Below are 24,156 nucleotides of genomic sequence, written 5' to 3'. Positions count from 1 at the left end.
AACACCCGCAACATGTCAACACTTATGACATATCAACACCTGCAACATGTTAACACCCGCAACATGTCAACACTTATGACATATCAACACCTGCAACATGTTAACACCCGCAACATGTCAACACTTATGACATATCAACACCTGCAACACATCAACACCCGCAACATGTCAACACCTGCAACACATCAACACCCGCAACATGTCAACACTTATGACATATCAACACTTGCAACACATCAACATCTGCAACATGTCAACACTTATGACATATCAACACCTGCAACACATCAACACCCGCAACATGTCAACACTTATGACATATCAACACCTGCAACACGTCAACACCTGCAACACATCAACATCTGCAACATGTCAACACTTATGACATATCAACACCCGCAACATGTCAACACCTGCAACACATCAACACCCGCAACATGTCAACACCTGCAACTTGTCGACACCTGCAACACGTCAGCATCTGCAACATGTCAACATTTGCAACGTGTCGACACCTGCAACACGTCAACACCTGCAACACGTCAACACCTGCAACACGTCAACATCTCTTTTTAATAGTATATTTTGATATTATAGTTCTTTATTTATTTGTTTGTTTATTTATTCATTCATTTATTTATTTGATTTCTCTCTGCTCCACAAACACCTGCTCTGGATCAAACACCCACCTTTCAGATTCTTCCTCTTATAATAATGTGTGTGATGTTTCCTGCAGCAGTTTGATATGAGACGTGATAAAAGTTTAATGTGGTCTCATTTTGCAGGAGTACGTGTCGCAGGTCCTGGAGCTGAAGCAGAGTCTGTGGACGGCGCTGAGTCGACCTCGGCTGCAGGAGACGGTCGGCGAGGACGGACGTGTGGAGGTCACAGAAATATTTGATCTGACTTAACATGTTTGATTCATGTAGAAAACTTGTAAATAAATCTGTATTTTACACAGAGGAACAATATGACAGGAAGTTCACAGCATCAGCAGCTTATTTGCATGTGTGGTTTTGTGAGCTGAGCTGGTGGAGATGGACTCTTCGTCTTCTCCTGATTCTAATGTTAAAACTACTCTCAGGTTTCTTTAATTAAAGCACCACAGAAGAAGATGACACAACATTTACAGTTTAATTTCCACTCAGGTTTATTCTGTACAGATTTAAATACAATCACACCTATTGAATAAATAATGAGATCATCATTAGCTGCAGACCGACCCTTTTAGGGCTGACATCACCGTGACGTCAGTTTGTTAGTTGGAGGCAAAACACGACTCCCCCCAACAGGGCTGTGGCTACATAGGAGTCTTAAAATGTCGTCTTGTTGAGTGCGCTCCGACACTCAGAATGAATATTTCCAAATGCACTACTCACATATCACACACTAATGCCTGTGGAGAGATGTTTGGCCTCCAGCTAAGTCCCGCCCACCAAAAAACATCATACGGTTTACTAACAGCTAAAGGATCTACATAAAGAGATGATCTACTCGGTCTGTGTTTTGGAGTTGGGGCTCTGTTGCACTTTGGCCCAGCAGCTCGCCCGTCTGAAGCGGGACAGGTAGAACGTGGGGCCGATGAACAGGCCGAAGTTTGGGAAGAGCAGCAGGACCTGCAGGACGGTACACTGTGTGGGGCTGACGCTCTCTGTGGGCTGGGAGACGATCACAGACACGTACGGGACCAGAGCCACCAGAGGAGAGTACGCCACGACTGACGGCACCATCACCGCCACAATGTTCTTCAGAGCACGTCTCTTCAGCGGCACGCTGGACCCTGAAGCTTCGCCCGGGCCGCTCTGACACAACACCCACACGATCCCCAGCAGACACAGCAGCATGAGCAGGAAGAGCAGCGAGATGGTGACGGACATGGACAGAGCCATGGTGAACATCTGGACGAAGTACCCCAACAGGGCCACGGCCAGGGTGAATAGCCAGGCACAGGCACACAGCACGGCCCGGTACTCCCACCTCCCCAGCCTGATGTAGAGGACAGGCCGAGCTGCCGCCACGTAGCGCTCCAAACACATGAAGGTCAATAGCAGCGGGCAGCCGAACAGGTTGAGCGCAAACAGGGCCTCTCTGATGGAGCTGGTCATCTGAGAGGTCTCATGTAGGGTGGAGTAAATGTCTAGAGGCAGGCAGAGACAGTACAGGACGTCCATGAGGGACACGTTGAGTCCCAGCACCTCCGACGCTGTCATGGCTCGCCTCCTCTTCAGCAGCAGCCACATCAAACCTGCGTTAGCTGGGAGGGCCGTCACCAGTATGAAGATCTTCACCACTAACCAGCCCAGTTTATCAGTTTCCAGGTGACACTGGGTCATCATCTCAGTGTAACTGTCCATAAAGGACAAGAGCATAGACCAGAAGTGGCTGAAGGAGTGGCTCCCGCTGATGGAGTGGTTGGAGCTGATGTTGGAGTCATTGACAGATGATGGAGGAGACGTTGTGCTGCTGTTTCCCATCATGACCAGTCTGAGGACGGAGGAAGAAAAGTTATTATCTGCACAGGAAATTAGCACCAAAAAACTAAACTCATTCACACTCTCATCATCATCATCATCTTTGCTCCTGTAGAGGACAGCCTTCAGTGCATTCAGTGCAGCTAAAGAAGAAGAAAATGTCCATGATCCTCCACGGCAAATACATCATGAAAGAATATCAAAGTTAAAACACACCGTCATGTTTACACAGTGACAGAGTGAAGGGAACAAACACTGAAGGCATGAAGGTGATGAGTTATGATAAATTGACAGCATGAATTATTAACGTCGGAGCATCAGGTGCTCTGCAATTCATTTCATTTCGTCTCCGTGATGCCTTTGAGGCGTCCAACAGCTCAGGACATCAGGGGCCGTATTCACAAAGCTTCCTCGTACAAAGAGTTGCTCCTAGAATTTCCCCTTGAAGTTAAGTCTAAGTCTTTGTAAAGATAAAAGTTATTCACGAAACTTCTTCGACCTTAAAAGAGCTCCTATGGTGAAAAACTGTTGGGAGCAGGGAGGAGGACTTTTCAGAGGCTTAAGAGTTTCTTAATCAGAGGAGAAAATGGTGGAAACACAAAAAGGTCGGAGAAATATTCTCCAAACTCTGGATGACAGTGAGCAAGTGAAATGCTACAGAATCATGTTTGTGGTTGATCCAAAGTCTACAATGGTTGAAATAAGGGTCCCTCAAGGAAAGGGTTGGGAACCACTGGTTTAAATACATGACAAAGAAACTGGTAAAACAAACTTCAACATGTCATCATAAGTTGAACCATTTCATTGTCCGTCCCATATAGCCTGTCCATTTCTTTGGTGCAATGCATGATGGGATATAATGCTTTGTTAATGACAATCAGATACTCAGAGTCCCCTGTATAGGGTATAATAATTCCTACTATACATTTGGACAGCACTACAGAATGGCGACCTCACTATAGTGGACTATATAGTGGGTAGTTAGTGATTGCCGACACAGCCTTAGACTTTTTTTTCAAGTTCCTGGTGTCTCTGGTGGAGCAGGAAAATCACTTTCAATCACTGAAAATAAAACTTTGAAGTCTGATTATGAGATTATTGTTTTACATTCTGATGTTTTCTACACGTCACTCTGTTTTCTCAGTGTCTGTGGTTTCCAGTTTGGTGTGGAAGTTTGAGGAGGTTTGAAGGCGATGAATGAGGAGAGAGTGATTTACATATAATCTGCATACTTTCCCCTGAAACCCTCAAACTGTGAGTGCGTGACGTCTGTTTTTACTCTCTGCTGATTTTCTTTAAAACAAAGAAAGTTGAGACTGAAAAATCCTGTCAGTTAAAAGAGATTCAATCTGAAATCTGTCACTGAACAACCAATCAGAAACCCAAAATAAAATGGAATTTTTAGTGTCTGTGTTTTATTTTTCTGTGGAACTTCATGCCCAGTTAAATTTTATTTTTATGTGCGAATTCAAACTCTGATTAGAAACATGTACGTCACATTTCGTTAAGTTTTCCCTCCAAAAACTCCACATTGTAAAGACTGTTACTGTTTTCTATTGTCTGATGTGTTAAACAGGTTGTTATCAATGATCATCAATAAGTTATATTTGCTATGAACAGAGTAAAGTGGAGAGTATTTCATGTTGTTCTGTGTGTTGATTGAACTGACCTTGAGGATACAGAGGATGATGATGAAGAAGATAGATGTCTGCAGCTCAGTGAGGAGTCTCTCTGCTCCTCTTCATCCTTTATAAAGACACAGCAGACCCTCCCACCGCCCCGCAGGACGTTTGCATACAGACGCATTTGTTACAAAACAATCTTTGCGTCCAGCATGCAAATGTCCTCACCTCATATTTCTGAATGTCGTCAGTGTTTACCTGAAACTCCCTCTGAGGGACGAGGCCTGATGATTACTGCTGATCATCAATTATCTCAGTGACTCTAAAAGACACAGAATGATCACTTCCTGTTTTATTGGACTGGTTTCAGCATGTTGTTTGATTTCTACACTCTGAACATGTTCAGTTTATAACCAGTCAGGATGTCATGATGACGGACCTGCTGTCTGTCAAACACAGCTTTACATGTGTCACATACTCTATAATCAACACTCAAAGATCCTGATGTGACAAAGTATCTGCTGATATCCAAACAAATGGCTCTCCCTCTTCAGGGTCAAGCTGTGACTCCTGACTCCATCCACACCTGACTCTTATCAAGCTCATCCAGCTTCAGTATATAACCTCCTTCAGTCCTCCGTCTACTCATCGTCACATCATCCAGTCAGTGGTAGTGACTCGTTCAGGTCACTTCTTGTGTTCTAGTGTTTGTGAAGTTCATCTTCATCTACCTGCCTGCTCTATCACTTTGCTATTCTCTCTGCACTCGACCACACCGTTCCCTCCACACCTCCCATCAGCCAACACTCCCTGCTCCCTGACGCAGCCCATCTCCATTCTCCCTTAACCTCAGAGTAAATCTATTTTATTCTGTTCCTTACTGGAGTCTATATACAAACCTTGACAGAAAACATAAGTGAATTGTAACTGTCTGTTTCCCTTTTTCGTCAGCATGTATTTGCTCAAAAATTTCTTTAAACACATAAACTTCTTTAACTGTTTGAAACTGAAGCAAATTGCCTTTTTTTCCTTCAAAAACATGGGAAAAAAGCAATGAGCAACAAAAGATGAAATGAGCCAAAAAATTAGTAAGAAATTAGCAAAAAGAGAAAATCAAAAACAGGAAAATTTGTTTAAAAAAAAAAGAAACAAACAAACAAAAAAGGAAATGACTTGGAAAAAAGCTTGAAAATTAAAGTATAATTCTGCAACATAATTTTAAATATATATAATAATGATACTTAGAAATATAGTTTTTCCCTGTCTTTCCCCTCCCTAGCCTTTGAGAAATAACTTACTAAATCTCTTAATTTTTTTGGCAAGTTGCTCATTTCCTTTTTTCCCATATTTTTCAAAGACATTGCACCAGTTTGCTCAGAGGTCAAAGGTTTGAATACTTATGAATGGCGTCTGAAAGCAGCACAAGAAAGGAGATATCACTCCAATTTCAAAGGGTTAAAGACATATATGACATCTTCTTTAAAGCCGCTACAAGGAACTTTTAACTGGATATGCAAAAGTCTCTCGTTTCTGCTGATGTCTGTGCGTGACATACAACAGCAAATGAGACCATCGGTGTGAAGAGAAGCTATTTCTATGTAGTGTATATCCATACCTTTAGGAAACTGTGTCTGGGCCCGCCCCAGGTCGCTTCCAGGACGAAACGATTTACAGCACTCAGACGGCACACGTCATCTTACCTAGCTGCTTACATTTATAGTGAAATCCTTCAGGATAAATGTTTTGTTCGCTAGCGATCTAGCATTTACCAGCCCAATCCTGGCAGGAGCCGGCGGGTCCATGGCGTTAGCTGTCTGGGGAGCCACACACAGAGGCCGCAGGTTGCGCAGATTCACCCTGCGCCAGCGGGGACAAGGAGAGCAGGAGCCGCGGGGCTGGAACACCTCATCCGGGCCGACAACAGGTACCAGCCAGGCGTCGACAGGGTCCAGCGAGTGCCGAGAAATAAAGAGGCGAGGCACCGCTCCATACTCAGTCCAAGAAGCCGTGGAAGTGCTCACCAAACAGGCCTCCAGCCTTACCAGCCGACCGCTGCGTTTACCCCAGCGGCGGTGGCACTTACGCCGGAGAGGTGGAGCTGGGGCGCGGCAGAGGTGGAGCTGGGATCCCCGATAGGAGCGGGGGCAAAGTTTTCCCGTCTTGTTGTTTCATTCATCCCCAAAACAAACACATGCGCGAGCCAGGTAAGCGTCTTTACGACAATACACGCTAGAGCTCATGGGAAATGTAGGCTTCATTCCGGCAAAACACTACCGCTTTTGTCCACAGGGTCGCCAAAATCAACTCAAAATGAAAGTTCCTTGTAGGGGCTTTAAATATATAATAACTTTTAAAAAATATATATATATAATAAGTTTTTTAAACATATCTACAATAACGTATTTAAATATATATAATAATTTATTTAAACTATATATCGTAACTTCTTATAAGCTCCAGTCTGTAGGATTTAGTGACAGCTAGCAGTGAGGTTGAGAAATGAAACTATGGTGGCTGATATGAAAACCTGAATGTCTCTATCTAGAGTGGGCTACTGTAGAAACATGGTGGTGCAACATGGAGATTCTTATTTTCAAGTGATTATACACTCAAGAAAGAACCATTATTATTATATTATTGTTTTCCATTTCTGTCAACATATCCCTCTAAATCCTTCACACTGGACCTTTAATATATGTATATATTCACACACATATAAAGGATTTAAATGGTGTTGTGTAGAGTCTTGAGATGAGATGAAGACGACCATTTATCTTCATCACAACATCAGGGTTAAATACACATTTATGCTGTTTTATTTTGAAAAACCAACTGACAGCACAAAACTGAAGCAACATGACCGAAAGCTGCTCACGTCAAAGTTTGGCTCCGCTCTCTTCACAACGGAAAACATTTATTATTATTACCTGAAAGAAAGGATTTACAGCAGCAGCTTTTCACAACCTGGATCAAAAGTAACTGCTCATAATAATAATACTATCTATAAAGCATCAGTGAATGATGTTATTAAGCATGATTACAGCCTTTACTGACAGTTTATCACCCCTTTATTACAGCTGATTGATTAGGTGTGGAGGATGGAACCTGCCAGAATCAACAAATAAATAAATTACAACATTAATACAAATAAATAAATAAAAGGGAAAACTAATTAGGAAAGTAAATAAATAGAGGAATTAATACAATGTCTATGTTTCTTTATAATATTATTTTTGTTACATTTAATGGCACGTTAAGAGTCATTTATTTATTTACAATTTTGGCAGCTTCTGTCCTCCACAGTTAGACAGCAACACCGTCATGTGGAATGTAGTAAATCTTATTTACACGTTTCTGTTACAGGTACATGTCACTGATGTTTTGAACCAATCAGAGCTCAGAGAGACAAACACAGGTGTGATGTGATGTTTTAAACCAATCAGAGCTCAGCGGTGACTCAGGTGTGACGTGTCAGATGCCCATGTAGGTGTTCATCTTGCCCAGAGCGTCACACACGGTGTTGAGGTCGCTGCGCAGGTCCTGCACCACGTTCTCGATGCCGCGGGTGTCTTTGAGCAGGTCGATGCTCTGAGTGTACGGGTTGTAGTACACCGAGAACGGACGCTTGATCGTCTTAGCAAACTCCCTGTGAGGAGAGAGGAGACACCGTCAGCACCACGACCACGAGACAGGTTCCTGAACCTGACCTCTGGTCAGGAGCTGATACTGAGTCCAGGTTCAGGGACTCTGAGCGGGAAATAGCAGGTTCATTATCAAACATGAGAGTTTTAGTGCACAGGTGATATTCTGATTCAGATATTCAGAGTGTTAAATGTTAAATTACATCTCTCAGTAACTTTCTCAGTCATGCTGCGTCTCTACATTTGATTTAATCTTGAAGAATCTAAAGCTCAGACATGTGCGCAGTGTGTCCGACAGTCTGTTCTCGAACAGATGTTTCTTCGTCTTCTCTTCAGGAGGAAATGGAGCAGCAGGATGTTTTAGTTTGATGGGGCAGACAGAGGGCGAGCTGACAGCTGATCTGGGGTCAGTCTAATGTTCTGTTCATCTAACCATACTGATGTTAACACATGCATGAGCTCCACATCTTCTCACAGCTGAACGCAGCTCTGCTGACAAACTGAAAGTTTAAATGAGGTTGATTATTAAATGTTCTGGTTCCCACACAGTGGAGCTGACAACGTCTGGTTCTTCCAGGTTCTGAGAGGCCCCAGACTGCAGGTTAGGTTCCTGTTGTAGACCAGGACACTGACAGGAGGAGACAGGGATCGGACCGATGATCCTTAGAACTCTGAACCCATCACCCATCGGTTTGATGATAATTTAGCCTCTGAAGGCAACAGCTGATATTTCAGGAGTTCAGTGTTGCCAACCTGGTCTCACTCCGAAGTCGTCGAAATCCGGCGCCTGGGCAGTGGCTTGGGGTTTCAGACAGTGACGGTAAAAGCCGTCCTTTAACTTTGTCAGGGGGAAACGTGGTGGGACAAGTACCAAAGTTAAAGTGGCGAAAGTCCAAGTAGGGTAGGGCAGGACGGGTGGTGGATGGGTCCAACTTTTCAGCAGTGTTCACCTCCCGCAAGATTAGAGAGCCAAACCCTGTTCTTTTTTTCTAAACCCAACCATCCACATTAGTTGTTGGAGGAAAAAAACACACATAAATTTGCGTTGTGTATGTATTTTGAAAGAAGACAATGCATGTAACAGGCAGAACATGACCAAACGTCGATATGTGACAGAGTGAGAATGTGTTGCGTTGGTGTAGCAGATATCTGAGGCAAGACTTCATCTGCACTGCTCACTGATTACTGATCTCTATCGGCAGATATCTGCAGGCAGATCAGCTAAAACAAAAAACTAATAAAAAGCCAATCTGGAATCCTTTACAATGTAAATTGCAGAATCTGTCTTGAGAGATTAATAAAAAGCTGATTGGTTATCAGGTGATGCAGTTTGCAGCTAAGTGTGAAGCGGTCAGGATGAGCACCTCCAGGTCTGAGGCCGTGATTCTCTGCCAGAAAACGCTGGATTGCCGCCTCTGTGTTTGGAGGGAGTTACTGCCCCAACAGAAGGAGTTTAAGTATCTTGTTCATGAGTGAGGGTAGAATGGAGGATGAGATGGACAGGTGGTGTTGTGCGGCATCAGCAGTGATGCAGGTATTGCACCGGACTGTCGTGGTGAAGAGGGAGCTGAGCCAGAAGGCAAAGCTGTTGATTTACTGCTCCAACTACGTCCCAACCCTCACCTATGGTCATGAGCTCTGGGTAGTGTCCCAACCCTCACCTATGGTCATGAGCTCTGGGTAGTGACCAAAAGAAGGCTTCATTTCAGAAGGCTGAAATGAGTTTCCTCTGTGGGGTGGCTGGGCTCAGCCTTAGAGATAGGGTGAGGAGCTCAGACGTCAGGAGGGAGCTCGGAGTAAAGCCGCTGCTCCTTCACGTCAAAAGGGGTCAGTTGAGGCGGTTCAGGCATCTGATCAGGATCCTCCTGGGCGCCTCCTGTTAGAGGTGTTCCGGGCACGTCCCACTGGTAGGAGGCCCCGGGGCAGACCCAGAACACGCTGGAGGGATTACATATCTCATCTGGCCTGAGAACACCTTGGGGTCCCCCAGGAGGAGCTGGAAAGTGCTGCTGGTGAGAGGGACGTCACGTGACCCAGCCCCGGATAAGCGGATGAAAATGGATGGATGGATGGAACTCGTTCTTGTGTAACAATTTTCTTTTTGCCCTTTCTGATGTGTTTTGTCCCTCAGACAGTCAGACTGTGATTGATCCAGGGACCTAAGGGTCACCTGAACGTTTTGTGTCTGTTGTTGTTAAGACCTCAGCGCGGTTAGTGGATAAACTGTATTACCACTACCAATAATTTTCATCATGTGTTGATGAGACGATAACTCTGAGTATGAACATGTAAACATGCAGTTTACAGGATGTTTTCTGTGCGAGCGTCACCTCATCTTCTCTTTGGCCTCCTCGAAACTCTCAGACACAAAGTAAACCTCCTGGAAGGTGGTGATGAGACACTCCTGGTTACAGGTCGTCTTCGGGTCGAACATCTTCACACAGGCCTCATCTGACAGGGCATGCTGGGAAACAAACAACCAAACAGCAGTAGCATCTCTGACATCACCTCTGGAAATCTGTTTTTATGTTAAAAAGTGTGTTGTTGGTCCAAAGTTTCATTCTCTGTACTTTTATCAGCTGGGTTTTAATACAGTGTTTTAATGTTTTCATCATATTTCCCCATGTGAAAAAACCTTGTAATGTCGTTCCATATAAATAAAGTTTATGATTTTTATTAGTTATTGTTTCAACAGTGAAGAATTTGGGTTTTTCTCTCTTTTATTTTACAGTAAATTATTATGTTTGTGTTTTAGACGTTTGGTCCAACAAATCAACAAATCAAGACATCTCAATACATCTACACATGTACATATTTTTAACTATTTTGTGACATTCTGTAGACAATTCAACATTTTTAAAGAAAATAACTGTCCGATTAATCGATAAAGAATAACTTGTTAGTGTGCGTGCGCATGTGTTACCCTCAGCTCTCCTATAGACGACAGTAAACCGGCTCCGTAAGCTCTCAGCTGACCATCCTGTTTGCAGAGTCCAAACTCGATTGTGAAGAAATAACACTGTTCAAAACACACAACACACAACACACTCATTAGAAGAGCAGAGTACCGAGGAGGAGTACAGTAACATGTTGTAATATATAGTTAGTTTATAGTTGTAAAGAAGTTTGGGTACATTAATTTGCCTTTTTTGGGGTAAAAATCTGCAAAAACAGACAAACTATAAAGCTGCACATTATTTGAAACATAAAATGACATTATGTTGGAAGAAACTGACATTTGTCTTCATCCTAAAACCAGCATGGAGTTGAAGAATTTGACATTATTAAACTGATGCTGATGGGGCTCTAATGTTGTGCTCACTCTACTAGCAACACAGCAACAGGCTACGAGACGTTTTCGATGTAAGTCGGTGACATGAGGCTGCAAACTGACGCCTGACGTGCTCCAATGATGCAGTGAAGTGTCAACCAATCATATGTTTTTGTTTTTATGTTTTTAGCTGTAGTGCTGTGTTATTTAGCTCAGTTAGCTGATGCTATGCTAGCTTTATGTGCAGACAGGGATGCAATGGAGCGGTAAAATTTTCTGACCAGATATGAACATCTGATGATGTGCGGTTGAGGTGCTTTGAGGCAAATAACAGGCACACACAAGCCTGTGACGACGAAACTACGTCAACGTAGCTGGTCACGCTGTTGTGTTGTTGCTTGTAGTGTGAACACATCACATGTGTAATAACTGAGGAGAGTCACGTGACCAGATGTACCATCAGACACTGATATTATCATTAATATGAGGAGCAGCTGTGACTCACTGTGGCCAGTTTCTGAACGTCTTCATCAGTCGCTCCAAGAGAAGCCAGACCGATCTCCTGAGAGAACTGAGCGAACTTTGGATCAGCCAGCAGAGGAACGTGACCCAGCAGCTCGTGACACGTGTCCCTGCACACATGACATCAGCATGACATAAGCATATCATGAGAACATCAGTACAACATCGACACAACGTCAGAAGAACATCAGGAATATGAATTTAAATCAACATCAGCAACAAGAAGACATGTTTCCCTGATGTTAGCATGTAGCTACATGTAGCAGTGTATGTAATGTAAACAGTTGCAGTAGTGTGCCTGGAGCCTCCATGTGACAGCTTAAGACGTCCTGATAGCTGTCTGAAGGTCTCTTTATTTTTGTTTGAACACTGACTGAGAGTGTGTGTGTGCAGGTGTACTCACGGCTCAGGTGTGTAGAGCGGGTCGGTGCTGTGACGAACGTACTGAGTGCAGTTAAACACTCTGTAGGCCAAACCAGCCAGGAAGTCTCTGGGAGACAGATAACCTGCGACCGGTCGCACCGTGAAACCAGACCTCTCTGAAACACACACAGACAGTCATCAGTTGTTATTATTGATTACAGATTATTTATAGTGACATAGATTCACATTTCCATTCCAGCACAGACGTCCTGCAGACTCTGATTAATGTTGAGACAAACCTCTGAGGAACCGGGACACGTCCTCCAGCTGGGGGATGTTGTCGTCACGGTAACCGCAGTGTTTGCTGAGCAGCGGCAGGTTCTTCAGGTATTCTCTGCAGGCGTGAGTCGGGTACAGCTTGGTCAGCTCTCTGAACACCACCCCCCACGTCTTCACCTCCTCCTGGGTGTACTCGATACGAGGGATGGGCTGCCCGCTGAGGAGCACGCACACACGCAGCTGAATGTTTACATGTGTTTACATGTTTATGCTGTGACACCTCAACCATGTACTGTCTGCCTGTCACTCATGTTTCAGGCCACAGACTCTCTTGTTCAAACTGTTTACAGTGACGTTTAGACGAAGACCGGTCACTTTGAGTCAAACTTTGGTCCTTTATGTGTTCACTGAGTTTCATTCTACATGAAGTACTAAAAACGTGTTTGAGACGTCGCCTGAACAGAAATTTCAACCATTAAAAACCTGGGAAAACTTCATGATACTTACAATTTATAGTTCATGGCCACTTCCACAAAGTATTTCCTCCTCTGACGGTAAACTTCATCCTTAAAGCCCTGACAGGGAGGAAGAGGTCACAGAGGTCGCAGAGGTCAGCTAGAGACATAAAAGACTGATCCAACCATTTTAACCTTTATTAACAGAAGACGTGTCATATTTTCAGCTTCACAGAGTCATGAATGTTGTCTTCAATCTTCCTCTTACTCCTCTCTGACACACTCCTTCAGTTTAGAGTCACTTCTGTTGGAGTCTTTAAAGAACCACATTAAAATAAAATCACCACCAGTCATTAATATGATTGATATTAAGCATTAAACAGACGAGCAGACACAGAGGTCCTGACCTTCTCTCCTACAGTTGCAAACCCACAGTGAATATTTGACAGATTATTCCAGTTATAACAAAACATATAAAAAAGAAGGACTCAGTATTTCTTCACCTGAATATTAATGTCAGTGTCAGGAAATGGAAACACACGTTGGAGCTCATTACAGAGAGAAAAGGAACAGTTTATAATCTGCTGTTTTATCAGACTGATGGAGTCACGACTTTCTCACATCCTCCTTCAGTCCGTCTGCTTTGGTTCTTTATATGTTGATGTTATGTTGTTAAGATGTTTGTGTGTGCGTATCAGCTGGTTGTGCTGCTCTTCTGCTGGACGGTCAACCTTCAGCTCTCACATATGAAATACGTAACGTACCGTAAAACTTTTACCAGCCTGGTGTGGCTACACATTTTGACAAATAAAGGCCTGTATCAGTTAGACGCCTGGTCTGGTTACCAAGCAGTTGATTTTACATGTATAACACAGGTTGTTGGCCACCCACTTGAGCTTACGTTAGATAGCTGTTTAGATCGCACATACAAATATGAATTGGTCCGTAAGAGTCCACCAATGAAAAGAATCAAAAGGGTTTTTCATAGAAATTAATCCAAGTTGTGAGTATTGTTTAACAGGATAAAGAGGTGTTGTGCTGGTATGCCAGGTGCTGTAAAACATGTGTTGTAACTCTGTCTACCCGATGCTCTGATGTCTGTCAAAGCTAGATCAAATGAATGATTCATAATTAATATCATATCTGAAGCCTGATTTTTATACATGTAATATTCATACTGGTTCAAATAAACAATTTGATTGTATTTTAACAGCCTATTCCAAATATAGACACATTGAGTTTAGTGATTTAAGAAAAAATAGCTCAGGCTATTAATTGCTGTCAGTATATATAATATGGTATGTTAAGGAGAACTCACAGGATGGTCAGCGTCCAGCTCTGATCCGTACATCAACACTCTGTGAGAACACTGATCCAACTCAGCGATCTTCATGGGGAACCAGGGAACTTCGTCTCCATCTGATCAACAACAACAACAACAACAACAACAACAACAACAACAACAACAACAACACAGATATAACTACCTACTGCACTTTGATCCTCTGACTACATCAAGTTTATGGTGATTGTTCAGTTAAATATATTCAGTGAGAATCTCTGAGGTCCAGTTTGGATGTTTGTGTTTATGATAAAAGTGAAACGAGAATAATAATGACTGAACATCAGGACACCTCAGAGTGTTTGATTGATCACAAATATCAGAAAGATCAGACAGTTTGTTCACATTTACACTTTACGACACTGTGAAGATACAAGAAGGAAACATCAGTTCAGTCACTTCTAACCGCCATGGTCCACACACAGGTACAGCTCAGGTGTTCCTATCTGCCTCAGCTGACCACACAGGTACATGTGCACAGGTACAGCTCAGGTGTTCCTACCTGCCTCAGCTGACCACACATGTGCAGGTGTGTTGAAGGAGATGATGTTGACGTGATCTTTGAGAAGCTGCAGCAGCTCGTTAAACTCTTTTTTACTGCAGTTGCAGTCGGCATAGATCTCCACCTCGTTCAACACTCGCTTTGACATCCGAGACTCGATGTGGCTCAGGTTCACTCGCTTCTCCTGCAGATTAAATCCACATCAGACGTCACTATAATCAATAATCAATAATAAGGGAAGGTGTTAATAGGAAACAGGAAGCAAAAGTGTCACCTGGAAGAGTCGCAGAGCTTTGACCAGACAGCCAACCTCATTCTTCAGAGAGAACACCACCGCCGTCTTCCCACTCTCTTCAGCGCCCTCTTTGTCCGGTGTCTCGTTGATGGGACAGAAGGACGGACGCCTCGACTGAACACAGACCACAACAAAAACAACACATAGTGTAAACAGACTAAACAAACACTTTTGGGAGGGCTCAGTTAGTCATCAGTAACTTCACTGATAGTCAGTGAGTCAATATATATTACAAAGGGTTGCTAAATTAAGTAGAACGTCTTAATTAAGGATCCACTCACAGAGAATCTGGTCCTCTCGAGCCTAATGCAGTGTCTCATGAGCCCATCTATTGTGCGTAGGAGGAGAGGAGTGTGTCCACTTAAGGAGAACGAGTCTCCTGGTGAATAAGGTGGTAAAAGCAAGGGTTTGTTGTGCAGTCTTGGGCATATTGGGCGCAGAGGAGATTCTGAAGAGGACAGCGAGGGGGTTAAGGTCCAATTGTGCTAAATCTGAAGAAGTTCTCTAAGGTGTTTCTGAGATATCACGTTCTCAAAAGGAGACAGATGTCTTTGACCGCCAAAATATGATCAGTTCATCCCAAGTGGCAAAGGCTGAAAAATGAAGTCAACACTGAAGTGCCAAAAAGTGCAGTTCATCAAACGGCCACTTGAGGCTGGCTCCAACACGGAGTCAATCCCCATAGACTCCCATGTTACAATGCCCAACTGTACAGCAGAAATAAACATGTTTACAGCCTGGTACAAAAAAATATTTTGGTCTCTATAGCTAATTTCAACATCCATGACAGCTGTACAGCAGGATTTATTTTTATATAACTCACCGGTTTCCATTTTATCAAGGCCCAAAGTTACACATATTTAAGGGCATGGCTGTTTTGTGTGACAGGCTGTCTGCGAGGCTACAGTCTGTAAAAGTCAGACCCACCCCTCGCTGCTCCACAGCTCCAACCACTTGTGCAAATATGGTCACTTCTGGCTCCAAAAAGCCAAGATGGTGACGGTGGAGATGCTGACCTCAACCCTTAAAAATGGCAGTCCATAAACCAGTTGTTGGTGTCACGGAAGCTACAGCCATTATTTACACAGTCTATGGTTCATACTTGAATCCAAGTCAACGAAAATGAGATAGGTGAGGTGACCTTGACCTTTGACCTATGACCACAACAATCTAATCAGTTCATTGCTGAGTAAAGTAGACGTTGAATTTGAAGCCAGTTTGGAGAAATTCCCTGAAGGTGTTCTTGAGACATTGCATTGTAGAATGAATGAGATGGACAACCTGAAAACATTACGCCAGCGCAGAAGCATATAAACAGTTTCATGTAAGTTGACGTTTGACAAGCTGAATAACAGAAACCAGAGTGAAGCTCTTCTCTCACACTGACTGATGAACCTGCAGCATGATGACCTTCTCCTGATAGTTATTAGTATTGTAATATGTTGCCTGGTTATTCGTGCAATCAGAAGATCAGTGGTTCGATCTCTGGCTCCTCCAGCCTGCATGGCGAAGTGTCCCTGGGCAAGATACTGAACCCCAAATTGCTCCTGATGGCTGTTCCATCGGTTTGTGAGAGCATGGGAATGGTTACTGAGTAGCAGGTGGCACCATGTAGCCTCGGCAACCAGTGTGTGTGTGAATGGGTGAATGTGGCGTGTAGTGTAAATAGCACTTTCAAGTGCAGTCCATTTTACCATTTATCAGTATGTGACCTCACACTATTAATTTCCATTTCTCATGACACTGATGTTAAATGTCGCTTGTTGTTAGCGACAGAAAAAAGGTTCGTAATGTGAAACAATGTTTGACCAAAGATGAAAGCAGTAACCATTTGAATTATAAAGAAATATATTGAAATGACAGCTGATGTAGGTCAGTTTATTGTCCATGTTGTCTTCACACAGTCTTCAAAACAGAGAGGACAAACAGACACAACATCAACAAACAACATGTTGTAAACAAACGTAAATGCAGACAACAAATCACAAGGTTCTCTGAAGAATATATGAAATAAATAAACCCTAAAACCTGTTCAAAAAAATACTGTTTTCTTTATATGTTTTTATCTTCTGTTGATTTTCTTCCTCCATCTTTGTTCCTATTGTTTTATGTAAATCATATTTGTGTATCAGGTTCTGTTATTAATTAATCATTGGTTTGCTAAAGTTTCCACTGTAAACGTAAACACAGTGTGATATGCGAAGCTTCATGAATGTAAATATGGAGCTGATGTATTGATAAGCTTCAGCATCAATCAGCTGTTATCTGCTGTGGACACACTTTAATTTCCTCTCAGCTGCCGTCAGACGTCCGTCGGTGTGACTCATATCGACGGGATCATCAAACACTTTGTTTCCTCTGAGCTGAAATCATGTTCGTGACGTGTTTCATCAGCGTGAAAGAAAAGATACCGTCAGCTGTTGATTGTTGAAATAATAAATTATTTTGTGCTACAAAAGAAAAGGTTTAAAATTATGACAGGAATTTAAACCTCACGTTTTAGATGTTTTTTATTTCAGCTGAACATCAATTGTTTGTTTTGAAGTGTATCAGGGTGTCTGCAAATACCACACTTAAATTTAAGCCTTTTTCAAAATATTTTCTAACAAAATTTAACACTGATTGTTTGATACATTATCTTCTGCTGACTGAAGCATTGCAGCTGACTATAAAGGTCAGTATTTTATATGTGGTCCTGTGCAGTCAGAGATTTTCTGTAGGTGACATGGTCATTAGAGTGAGTAAGGTTCCTCTACAGGTAATGAACGTATAAAGTAAAAATACAGTTTTAAGTACAGCGTAAGGTTTAAAGATTTAAAGTGGACTTTTATACAGAAGAGCTCTACTTATTTTGACAAAAAGAAATTAAAAGAAATGAAATTAGATCAAATATTTGGGGCATTTACGACCTCTATGTAAAGCTATTAAATGACTTGAAACGTCTTTCATTCATTAATTTACTTATCCTGTTGGGGGTCGCGGGGGAGCTGGAGCCTATCCCAGCTGACATTGGGTGAGAGGCAGGGTACACCCTGGACAGGTCACCAGACTATCACAGGGCTGACACATAGAGACAGACAACCATTCACACTCACATTCACACCTACGAACAATTTAGAGTCAAATTTAGAGTCACCAGTTAACCTGCATGTCTTTGGACTGTACAGGTTAATTGGTGACTCTAAATGAATCCAAACAGAGAGTAGAAAGACAGAATCTCAAACTCTGTGTATCTTCAGTCTGAACACCAAGAAAACCTGCAGAGGAAGAGGATGATGATGAAGAGGGGTACTCACCATCTGCCCCCCGGTGTGTCTCTGCTGCTGCTGGTGGAACATGGCCGAGTCCAGGGACAGCCCCCTCTTGGACCAGTACTTGCTGGAGAACATCATCATGGCTGGCTGCATGCGGGGCACCGGCTCCATGGGGCCGGGCTTCATCACATGGGACGAGGCCATGGGGAACCAGTGGGTGTAGGAGTACCAGGGCTCCAGCCTGACGCCTCACTCTGACGCTCCTCACAATGATGCTGCACTCACACACTGTGTCGGCCCGACGCCGACCCCACACTGGCACGCCTCCTCTTAAATACTGACACAGGGAGGGAGGAAGGCGGGAAGAGGAGCAGCTCCTCCTTCTGCTGCTGATACACTGAAGATTTCTCTCCTGAATAAAACTTTATAAACATTCATTCTATACCTGCAGAATAAAAATACAGATATTGTGATGAAATAAAAAAAAGACATTAAAAATAAACAGACTGTAAAACAGGTAATGTTTACTATGTTCACCTGTTGGCATCATGCTAACACCTGACAGGACCATAAACAACAGAGAAGTCACACACACACACACACACACACACACACACACACACACACACACAGCTGATTCATGGGAGCTCAACAGTTCAACATTTACTTCAATCCTCCCCTCTTTCTCTCTGAGTCACATGATCACACCAACTCCACTGTAATGTCTGTACACTAAACATGAAGCTAGTTAGCTTAGTATTAAGACTAAACAGATTGATCCAACTAGCTTATCTTAGCTTAGTTTAAAGACTGGAGACAGATTAAAACAGCTAGCCTAGCTTAGCATAAAGACTGTAAACAGATTGAAAGAGCTAGCTTAATTTAGCTTAAAGACTGGAGACAGATTAAAACAGCTAGCCTAGCTTAGCACAAAGACTGTAAACAGCTAGCCCAACTTAGCATAAAAACTGTAAACAGATTGAAACAAAGGTCTTAGCTTAGCATAAAGACTGGAAGGGGATGAGAACAGCTAGCTTAGTATAGCATAAATGCTTGAAACAGATAGCTTAGTTTAGCAAAAGCCTGTAAACAGCTGGGAACAGTTAACTTAGCTTAGCGTAATGACTTGAAACGGCTAGTTTAGCATAAAGACTGGAAACAGATCGAAACAGCTAGCTTAGCATAGCATAAAGACTTGAACCAGCTAGCTTAGTTTAGCATTAAGACTGGAAACAAATGGAAACAGCTAGCTTAGCTAATCAAGAAAGACTGTCAACAGGGGCAAACAGCTAACTTATGTTAGCATAAAGTCTGTAAGCAGATGGAAAAAGCTATCTTAGCTTAGCATGAAGACTGTAAACAGCCTAGCTCTGTCCAAAGATAACCTCCCAGCTTCTCTAAAGCTGATTAATATGTTATATTTTGGTTTGACTTTTGTTAACAGTAACAGCTAAAAAAAAGTTTTATGAAAATCATTTTCTTTTTCAGCACAAATTTTACTGTCAAACTATTATTGACAGGTAAGTAAATTTTAAAAGGATGTTGCATTTATTGTGTCACATGACATTTAGCAAACAGACCAGATTTAAACACAAAAAATATGATTTTAAAAAGAGAGAAAAGCTCAGTTTGTAGCTGTAAAGTGTGAAGCAACTTTTCAGAGCTGTTTTTTAATGTGCCTCATTCACAGCGAGCTGTGTGTGTGAGTTCTCCTCAGCGAGCTCTGATGTGGATCTGTCTTCATGATTTTTCTCTGCTGATGTTTTTCAGCCTGTTTCTGTGGTTTTTCCTTCATGACCATGTTTGTGTTGTTTCTATAATGAGCGTCAGACGGCTGCTCTGCTGAGCCTCCACCTGGCCTCACTGAGCTCACTGTGGGCAGGTGGAGCTGAGTGACAGTCCCTCCTCACAAAGCAGCCTCCACCTCAATAAAAGCCTCAGAGATGGAGGCTGGATAAGTTGCCGCTATCACCCGCCTGCTCACTCAATTTCCTGTCAGACAGGAAATGAAAGAGCGGTGAGCGGGCAGGAGGAGCTGCGGCTGCTTTCTTCTCGCTCTGATGAAGAAGCTTTATGAGCAGATAGCAGGTGATACCTTTCCTCCGTCTCCTCCGCCTGCGACGCCAAATGTCTCCCATCAAAGGAGGAGGAAGAGGAAGAGGAGGAAGACTCGTCCATCACACACATGAAAGCAGCTTAAGTGACATTTGGAGACGAGCAGCTCCTCACTCAGTCTGACATTTAAATCAAACAAAATCATGTGAATATTAATGATTGTTTTGTCTTCTTTAATACCGACTTTTATCTTCTCTAACACTGTCGATGTTTCATGTTAGTATGTATATTTAATGTTGAGGAGTTTCAGCTCACACCATCGGGTCCTTTAAATAAATAATTTCACTTGTTTGTCTCCTGCAGTAAAAAGACAGCATCAACATTTTGTCTGTGTCTGGAGTTTTATGTTTGTACGTCTGTGTCAGTTCACACTCGGATCACACTCTGAAACTGACAGACTCCACAGACTGTTGGGGGCTTTGGATGTGATTTAAGGGTTGGTTTGTAGACTCGTTTTGAAGCCTCGAGGTTGTCATTTTGGTCATCGCCATCTTGTCTGTTTGTCTTTGTTTTGTTGTTTTTGGAATGGGCTGGAGGGAGGGTATCTGTTGATGTTTGTCAGGATGTGAATCATGAGTAAAAGAGTGTAAATGTTTCTTTAACGATTTTCTGTGTGTGATGATTTTTGGATGTATCGTGATGATGGCTGAAGAAGGAGATGTGAGTGGCATCAGTCTGACCTCAGGTCAGGTTCAGAAATAATGGTGTGTGAGTGAGGGTAGAATGGAGCTCGAGATGGATTGGTGGTTAGATGCGACTTCTGCAGTGATGCAGGTGCTGCGCCTGACCGTCATGGTGAAGACGGAGCTGAGCCGGAGGGCGAAGCTTTCGATTTACTGGTCCATCTACATCCCAACCCTCACCTATGGTCATGAGCTCTGGGTAGTGACTGAGTTTCCTCCGTGGGGTGGCTGGGCTCAGCCTTAGAGATAGGGTGAGGAGCTCGGACATCCGGAGGGAGCTCGGAGTAGAGCTGCTGCTCCTTTGTGTTGAAAGGGGTCAGTTGAGGTGGTTTGAGCATCTGATCAGGATGCCTCCAGGGCCCCTCCTGTTAGGGGTGTTACGGGCACGTCCAACAGGTAGGAGGCCCCGGGGCCTGGAATATTTTTCGGTGGACATTGGATTCTTTGGATGTGTTGAGTCGGACATATTTTGCTCAGGCACCATAGTGGAGCTCTGTAAATGTGAGAGTTTAAATACAGCTTACATAAAGACGCTGTGTCATCATGAACTGACTGTATCTGAATTCAACTACTGTCACATTTAAACCTGTTCAGTGACCTGAGCAACACGAGATGAAAACAAAACAAAGATTATTGTTGAGATCATAAAGTTGTTCCTGTGAATTTCATCAAAAACAAACATACAAAACAAGGAGCTGAGATGCTGGACATGATAATTCTATCATATAAGTTTTGATTATTGCAGCTTTAACTAGATTATGTTATTAACAATGAGAAGTTAAAAGAGCTCCTGAAATCCTTTCATTGCCCAAAGTGACTGATTTACACAAAGTTTAAACCTGCAGCAGAAACATGACAGAGCTCTGCGTCATCATCATCATCATCATCATCATCATCATCATCAATGCGTGAGCTGCGTCAGATGAAATCAAACCCTGGACTCTCATCACTGCTGCTTCACATTAAACACTTTAAAACTGGCTTTTATTGTGAAGCAGCCACAGGACGCTCAAAGTGTCTGAGTGCAGGGTGAAATTTATAATTAAAGCAGCCTCAGTTTGTTTGGCTGCTCTGTAAGGGTTAGGGTTAGGGTTAGGGGGTGTTTACTGCAGTGTTAAAACACACCTGCTGTTTCCATGGGAACCACAGGTGTCAACAAGCAAGCCAGGACTGAGATCTGAAGGACTGTAAAGAGATAAGTAGTATTACAACCTGAGTCTTACACTGTCCCTGCTGTGATCACATGACTGTGACATTAAAGGTGACAGTTACTGTCTGTAAATACATTCAGCAGTCAAAGTGAAAGTAAAAGCAGACCCCAGATTCACTCCTGTTTACTCGCTGTATTTGTTTGTTTTTTTTAGGCACTGTGGCTGTTGGATACCTGCTGCTTACGGATCAGCACTCAGTGAATAACCTCCTAAGCCCTATGATTAGTCATTTACAGCAGCGATGGGGCGCTAAGTGCCACAAAAGTTTCATTTACTTGTTTGGTTTATAAAGTTTAATCCAGAAATATATTCTCCCTAAAAGTCACGTGACTGACAATAGATACATTTGTTCAAATTGTAAAACAACATTAGAGAGTGCCATAATAATCACAGTAGTCTGAAACCTCCTCAGTTTGCTGAGCGTTGATGACATATATCTGAGGACACTCACTAGCTTGCTCCAATATGTGTTCACTAGATGCTAGGGAAGGAGTCTTGCCTTGCCTCTGTAGGATCCTTCCTAGGAAGGACTCATTCTACCAAGGAAGGATCCTTGACTTTGAGAAACACCAGTTGTTTACAGAAAAATCCTGCACAGGTTATCTTAGAAGTGTTTTTACATGTGCAGCTCATGAGGATGAAACTGTGTGATGTCATCAGACGTGACGCTGTGGAAATAAGACTGAAGTTGTGATGAAGCAGAATGATCCTTTAATCTGTGAACCTTATTAAACCCGTCAATCTTTCTCTGATCATTTAACTCCCAACAACAACGCAGCATTTTTATTCCCTAAAATGAGCGAATATAAAAACACATTTTCATCCCATCAGAGGAAATCAACATGAACATTTGCTTTTATTCCATTTCATATGAGATGATTAATACTGAAGGAGGGTCATGTGACGCCCACACACACCTGCTGTGAGAATTATTTATTGTTTAAATCCTGTCCTCTGATTTTTAAAGTGGATCTCTGAGTTTTATGGACGTTCGCTCTAATGATCAGTCCCACTGAGTGATATCATCATGTGTTTCATGTCTGAGTTATGAAGGAGGGAGAGTTTTGATTCACCTCCTGCAGGCTCTCTGCCTCCCCTTCAGCTCTCCTTAATCTGTCTGTCTCTGTCCTGCTGAATGTCCATATCTGTGACAGACCATAATATCCTGTCACATGGTTAAAGCGTGTGTGAATGGAGCTTTAGAAAACATCACTATCAGGAGAGAAGGAATGACTATCTGAATGAAAGAGACAATATGGTACAAGAAATTACAAAAATAAGATTCTGAATAATCTTAAATCCTTTTTACATCCTCCTCCTCCTCCTCCTCCTCCTCCTCCTCCTCGTCTCTGTTGTCGTGGCAACGTGGCGTCCTCCTGCTGACACACTGAGTCAGTCTCTGGTCGGATCAGCTGTTCACTACGATATGAAGGCAACTTTGCAGCCGTTATGAGAGCTGCTTTGTCTCAAGAGTCCATTGGAGCAGGCATCCTGTGAGGCTCGCTGTGAGGGTCTGAGAGCCGGAGGAGTTCCACAGTCTGTCGGCTCACTGAGCTCCGAGTCCAGGCCCAGGATGACGCTGACGGACTGGGGCAAGTCCTGAAGGGGACGCACAACATACACAGTTACTGCTACACTCCTTCAATCATTCCAGGATTTCGCAGGCTGTTTTTGTTTTGCTTTTCTAAAGAGTTGCTATGAATGTTGTGATGTTTTTAGACAGGTTTTCTTGCAATGAAATCATGGGGGCAAGTGAAAATTGCAAAAGTAGTTTTAACGCTGCCACAGATTCAGAGTCCTCCTGAGACCATGTGTCCTCTATGTCACATTTTTGGTTTACTTGACCTTATACTTCATTCTACTTAAAGGGAAATTTCGGTTTACTTCAACCCGTCTTCTATCGTCCTAAATTTGTTTCAAGTGACTGGTGACATACAGATAATAGTTAGCATGTTAGCCGTTTGCCTAGATACAGCCGGGGTGCATAGTAGCATCAGACCTGTTAAAACGTAAGTGAACGGGCATCCCTTCAAGTGCAAAGTTAGTCCACTAAACAAGCTTTTTTTCCACAAAGACTGCCTCATATCGTTAGGATAAATGTCAGAGAACATATAGAAAACGACATGTAAA

The 24,156-nt window shown here is 42.9% G+C and overlaps 3 protein-coding genes across 6 annotated transcripts in view; all 3 read right to left on the bottom strand.

Annotated features, from left to right (window-relative positions):
* Window positions 1-1,153: 1,153 nt before the first annotated feature.
* On the bottom strand, window positions 1,154-5,839 carry LOC126408052 (P2Y purinoceptor 6-like). 3 transcript variants are annotated; one of them, XM_050073408.1, is made up of 3 exons: window positions 5,709-5,831; window positions 4,141-4,415; window positions 1,154-2,484 (listed from the first exon to the last, which is right to left on the bottom strand). In XM_050073408.1, exons 2-3 carry the CDS (start codon window positions 4,275-4,277, stop codon window positions 1,491-1,493), a joined length of 1,131 nt encoding a protein of 376 aa, XP_049929365.1. In that variant the 5' UTR covers window positions 4,278-4,415; window positions 5,709-5,831; the 3' UTR covers window positions 1,154-1,490. The 3 variants fall into 3 exon arrangements, with proteins under 3 accessions (XP_049929365.1, XP_049929367.1, XP_049929366.1); XM_050073410.1 differs by lacking the exon at window positions 4,141-4,415 and having other exon boundaries at window positions 5,709-5,839; XM_050073409.1 differs by lacking the exon at window positions 5,709-5,831 and having other exon boundaries at window positions 4,141-5,174.
* Window positions 5,840-6,901: 1,062 nt separating this feature from the next.
* Window positions 6,902-18,354, bottom strand: tph2 (tryptophan hydroxylase 2 (tryptophan 5-monooxygenase)). Its single transcript, XM_050073084.1, has 11 exons — window positions 18,060-18,354; window positions 14,743-14,877; window positions 14,469-14,652; window positions 13,943-14,043; window positions 12,677-12,744; window positions 12,190-12,386; window positions 11,931-12,066; window positions 11,511-11,637; window positions 10,658-10,753; window positions 10,065-10,198; window positions 6,902-7,739 (listed from the first exon to the last, which is right to left on the bottom strand). The coding sequence occupies exons 1-11, from the start codon at window positions 18,219-18,221 to the stop codon at window positions 7,565-7,567; spliced, it is 1,515 nt and encodes a 504-aa protein (XP_049929041.1). The 5' UTR covers window positions 18,222-18,354; the 3' UTR covers window positions 6,902-7,564.
* Window positions 18,355-22,714: 4,360 nt separating this feature from the next.
* The window catches only part of tbc1d15 (TBC1 domain family, member 15), a 12,096-nt gene continuing 10,654 nt past the window's right edge, over window positions 22,715-24,156 (bottom strand). For both annotated transcript variants that reach the window (XM_050073082.1, XM_050073083.1), the window contains exon 17: window positions 22,715-23,625. In XM_050073082.1, coding sequence (XP_049929039.1) covers window positions 23,446-23,625 — 180 coding nt within the window. In that variant the 3' untranslated portion in view covers window positions 22,715-23,445. The remainder of the gene's footprint in view (window positions 23,626-24,156) is intronic.

This window comes from Epinephelus moara, chromosome 20 (genome assembly GCF_006386435.1).
Source record: "Epinephelus moara isolate mb chromosome 20, YSFRI_EMoa_1.0, whole genome shotgun sequence".
NCBI lineage: Eukaryota > Metazoa > Chordata > Actinopteri > Perciformes > Serranidae > Epinephelus > Epinephelus moara.
This window is presented reverse-complemented; position numbering and strand designations above follow the sequence as displayed.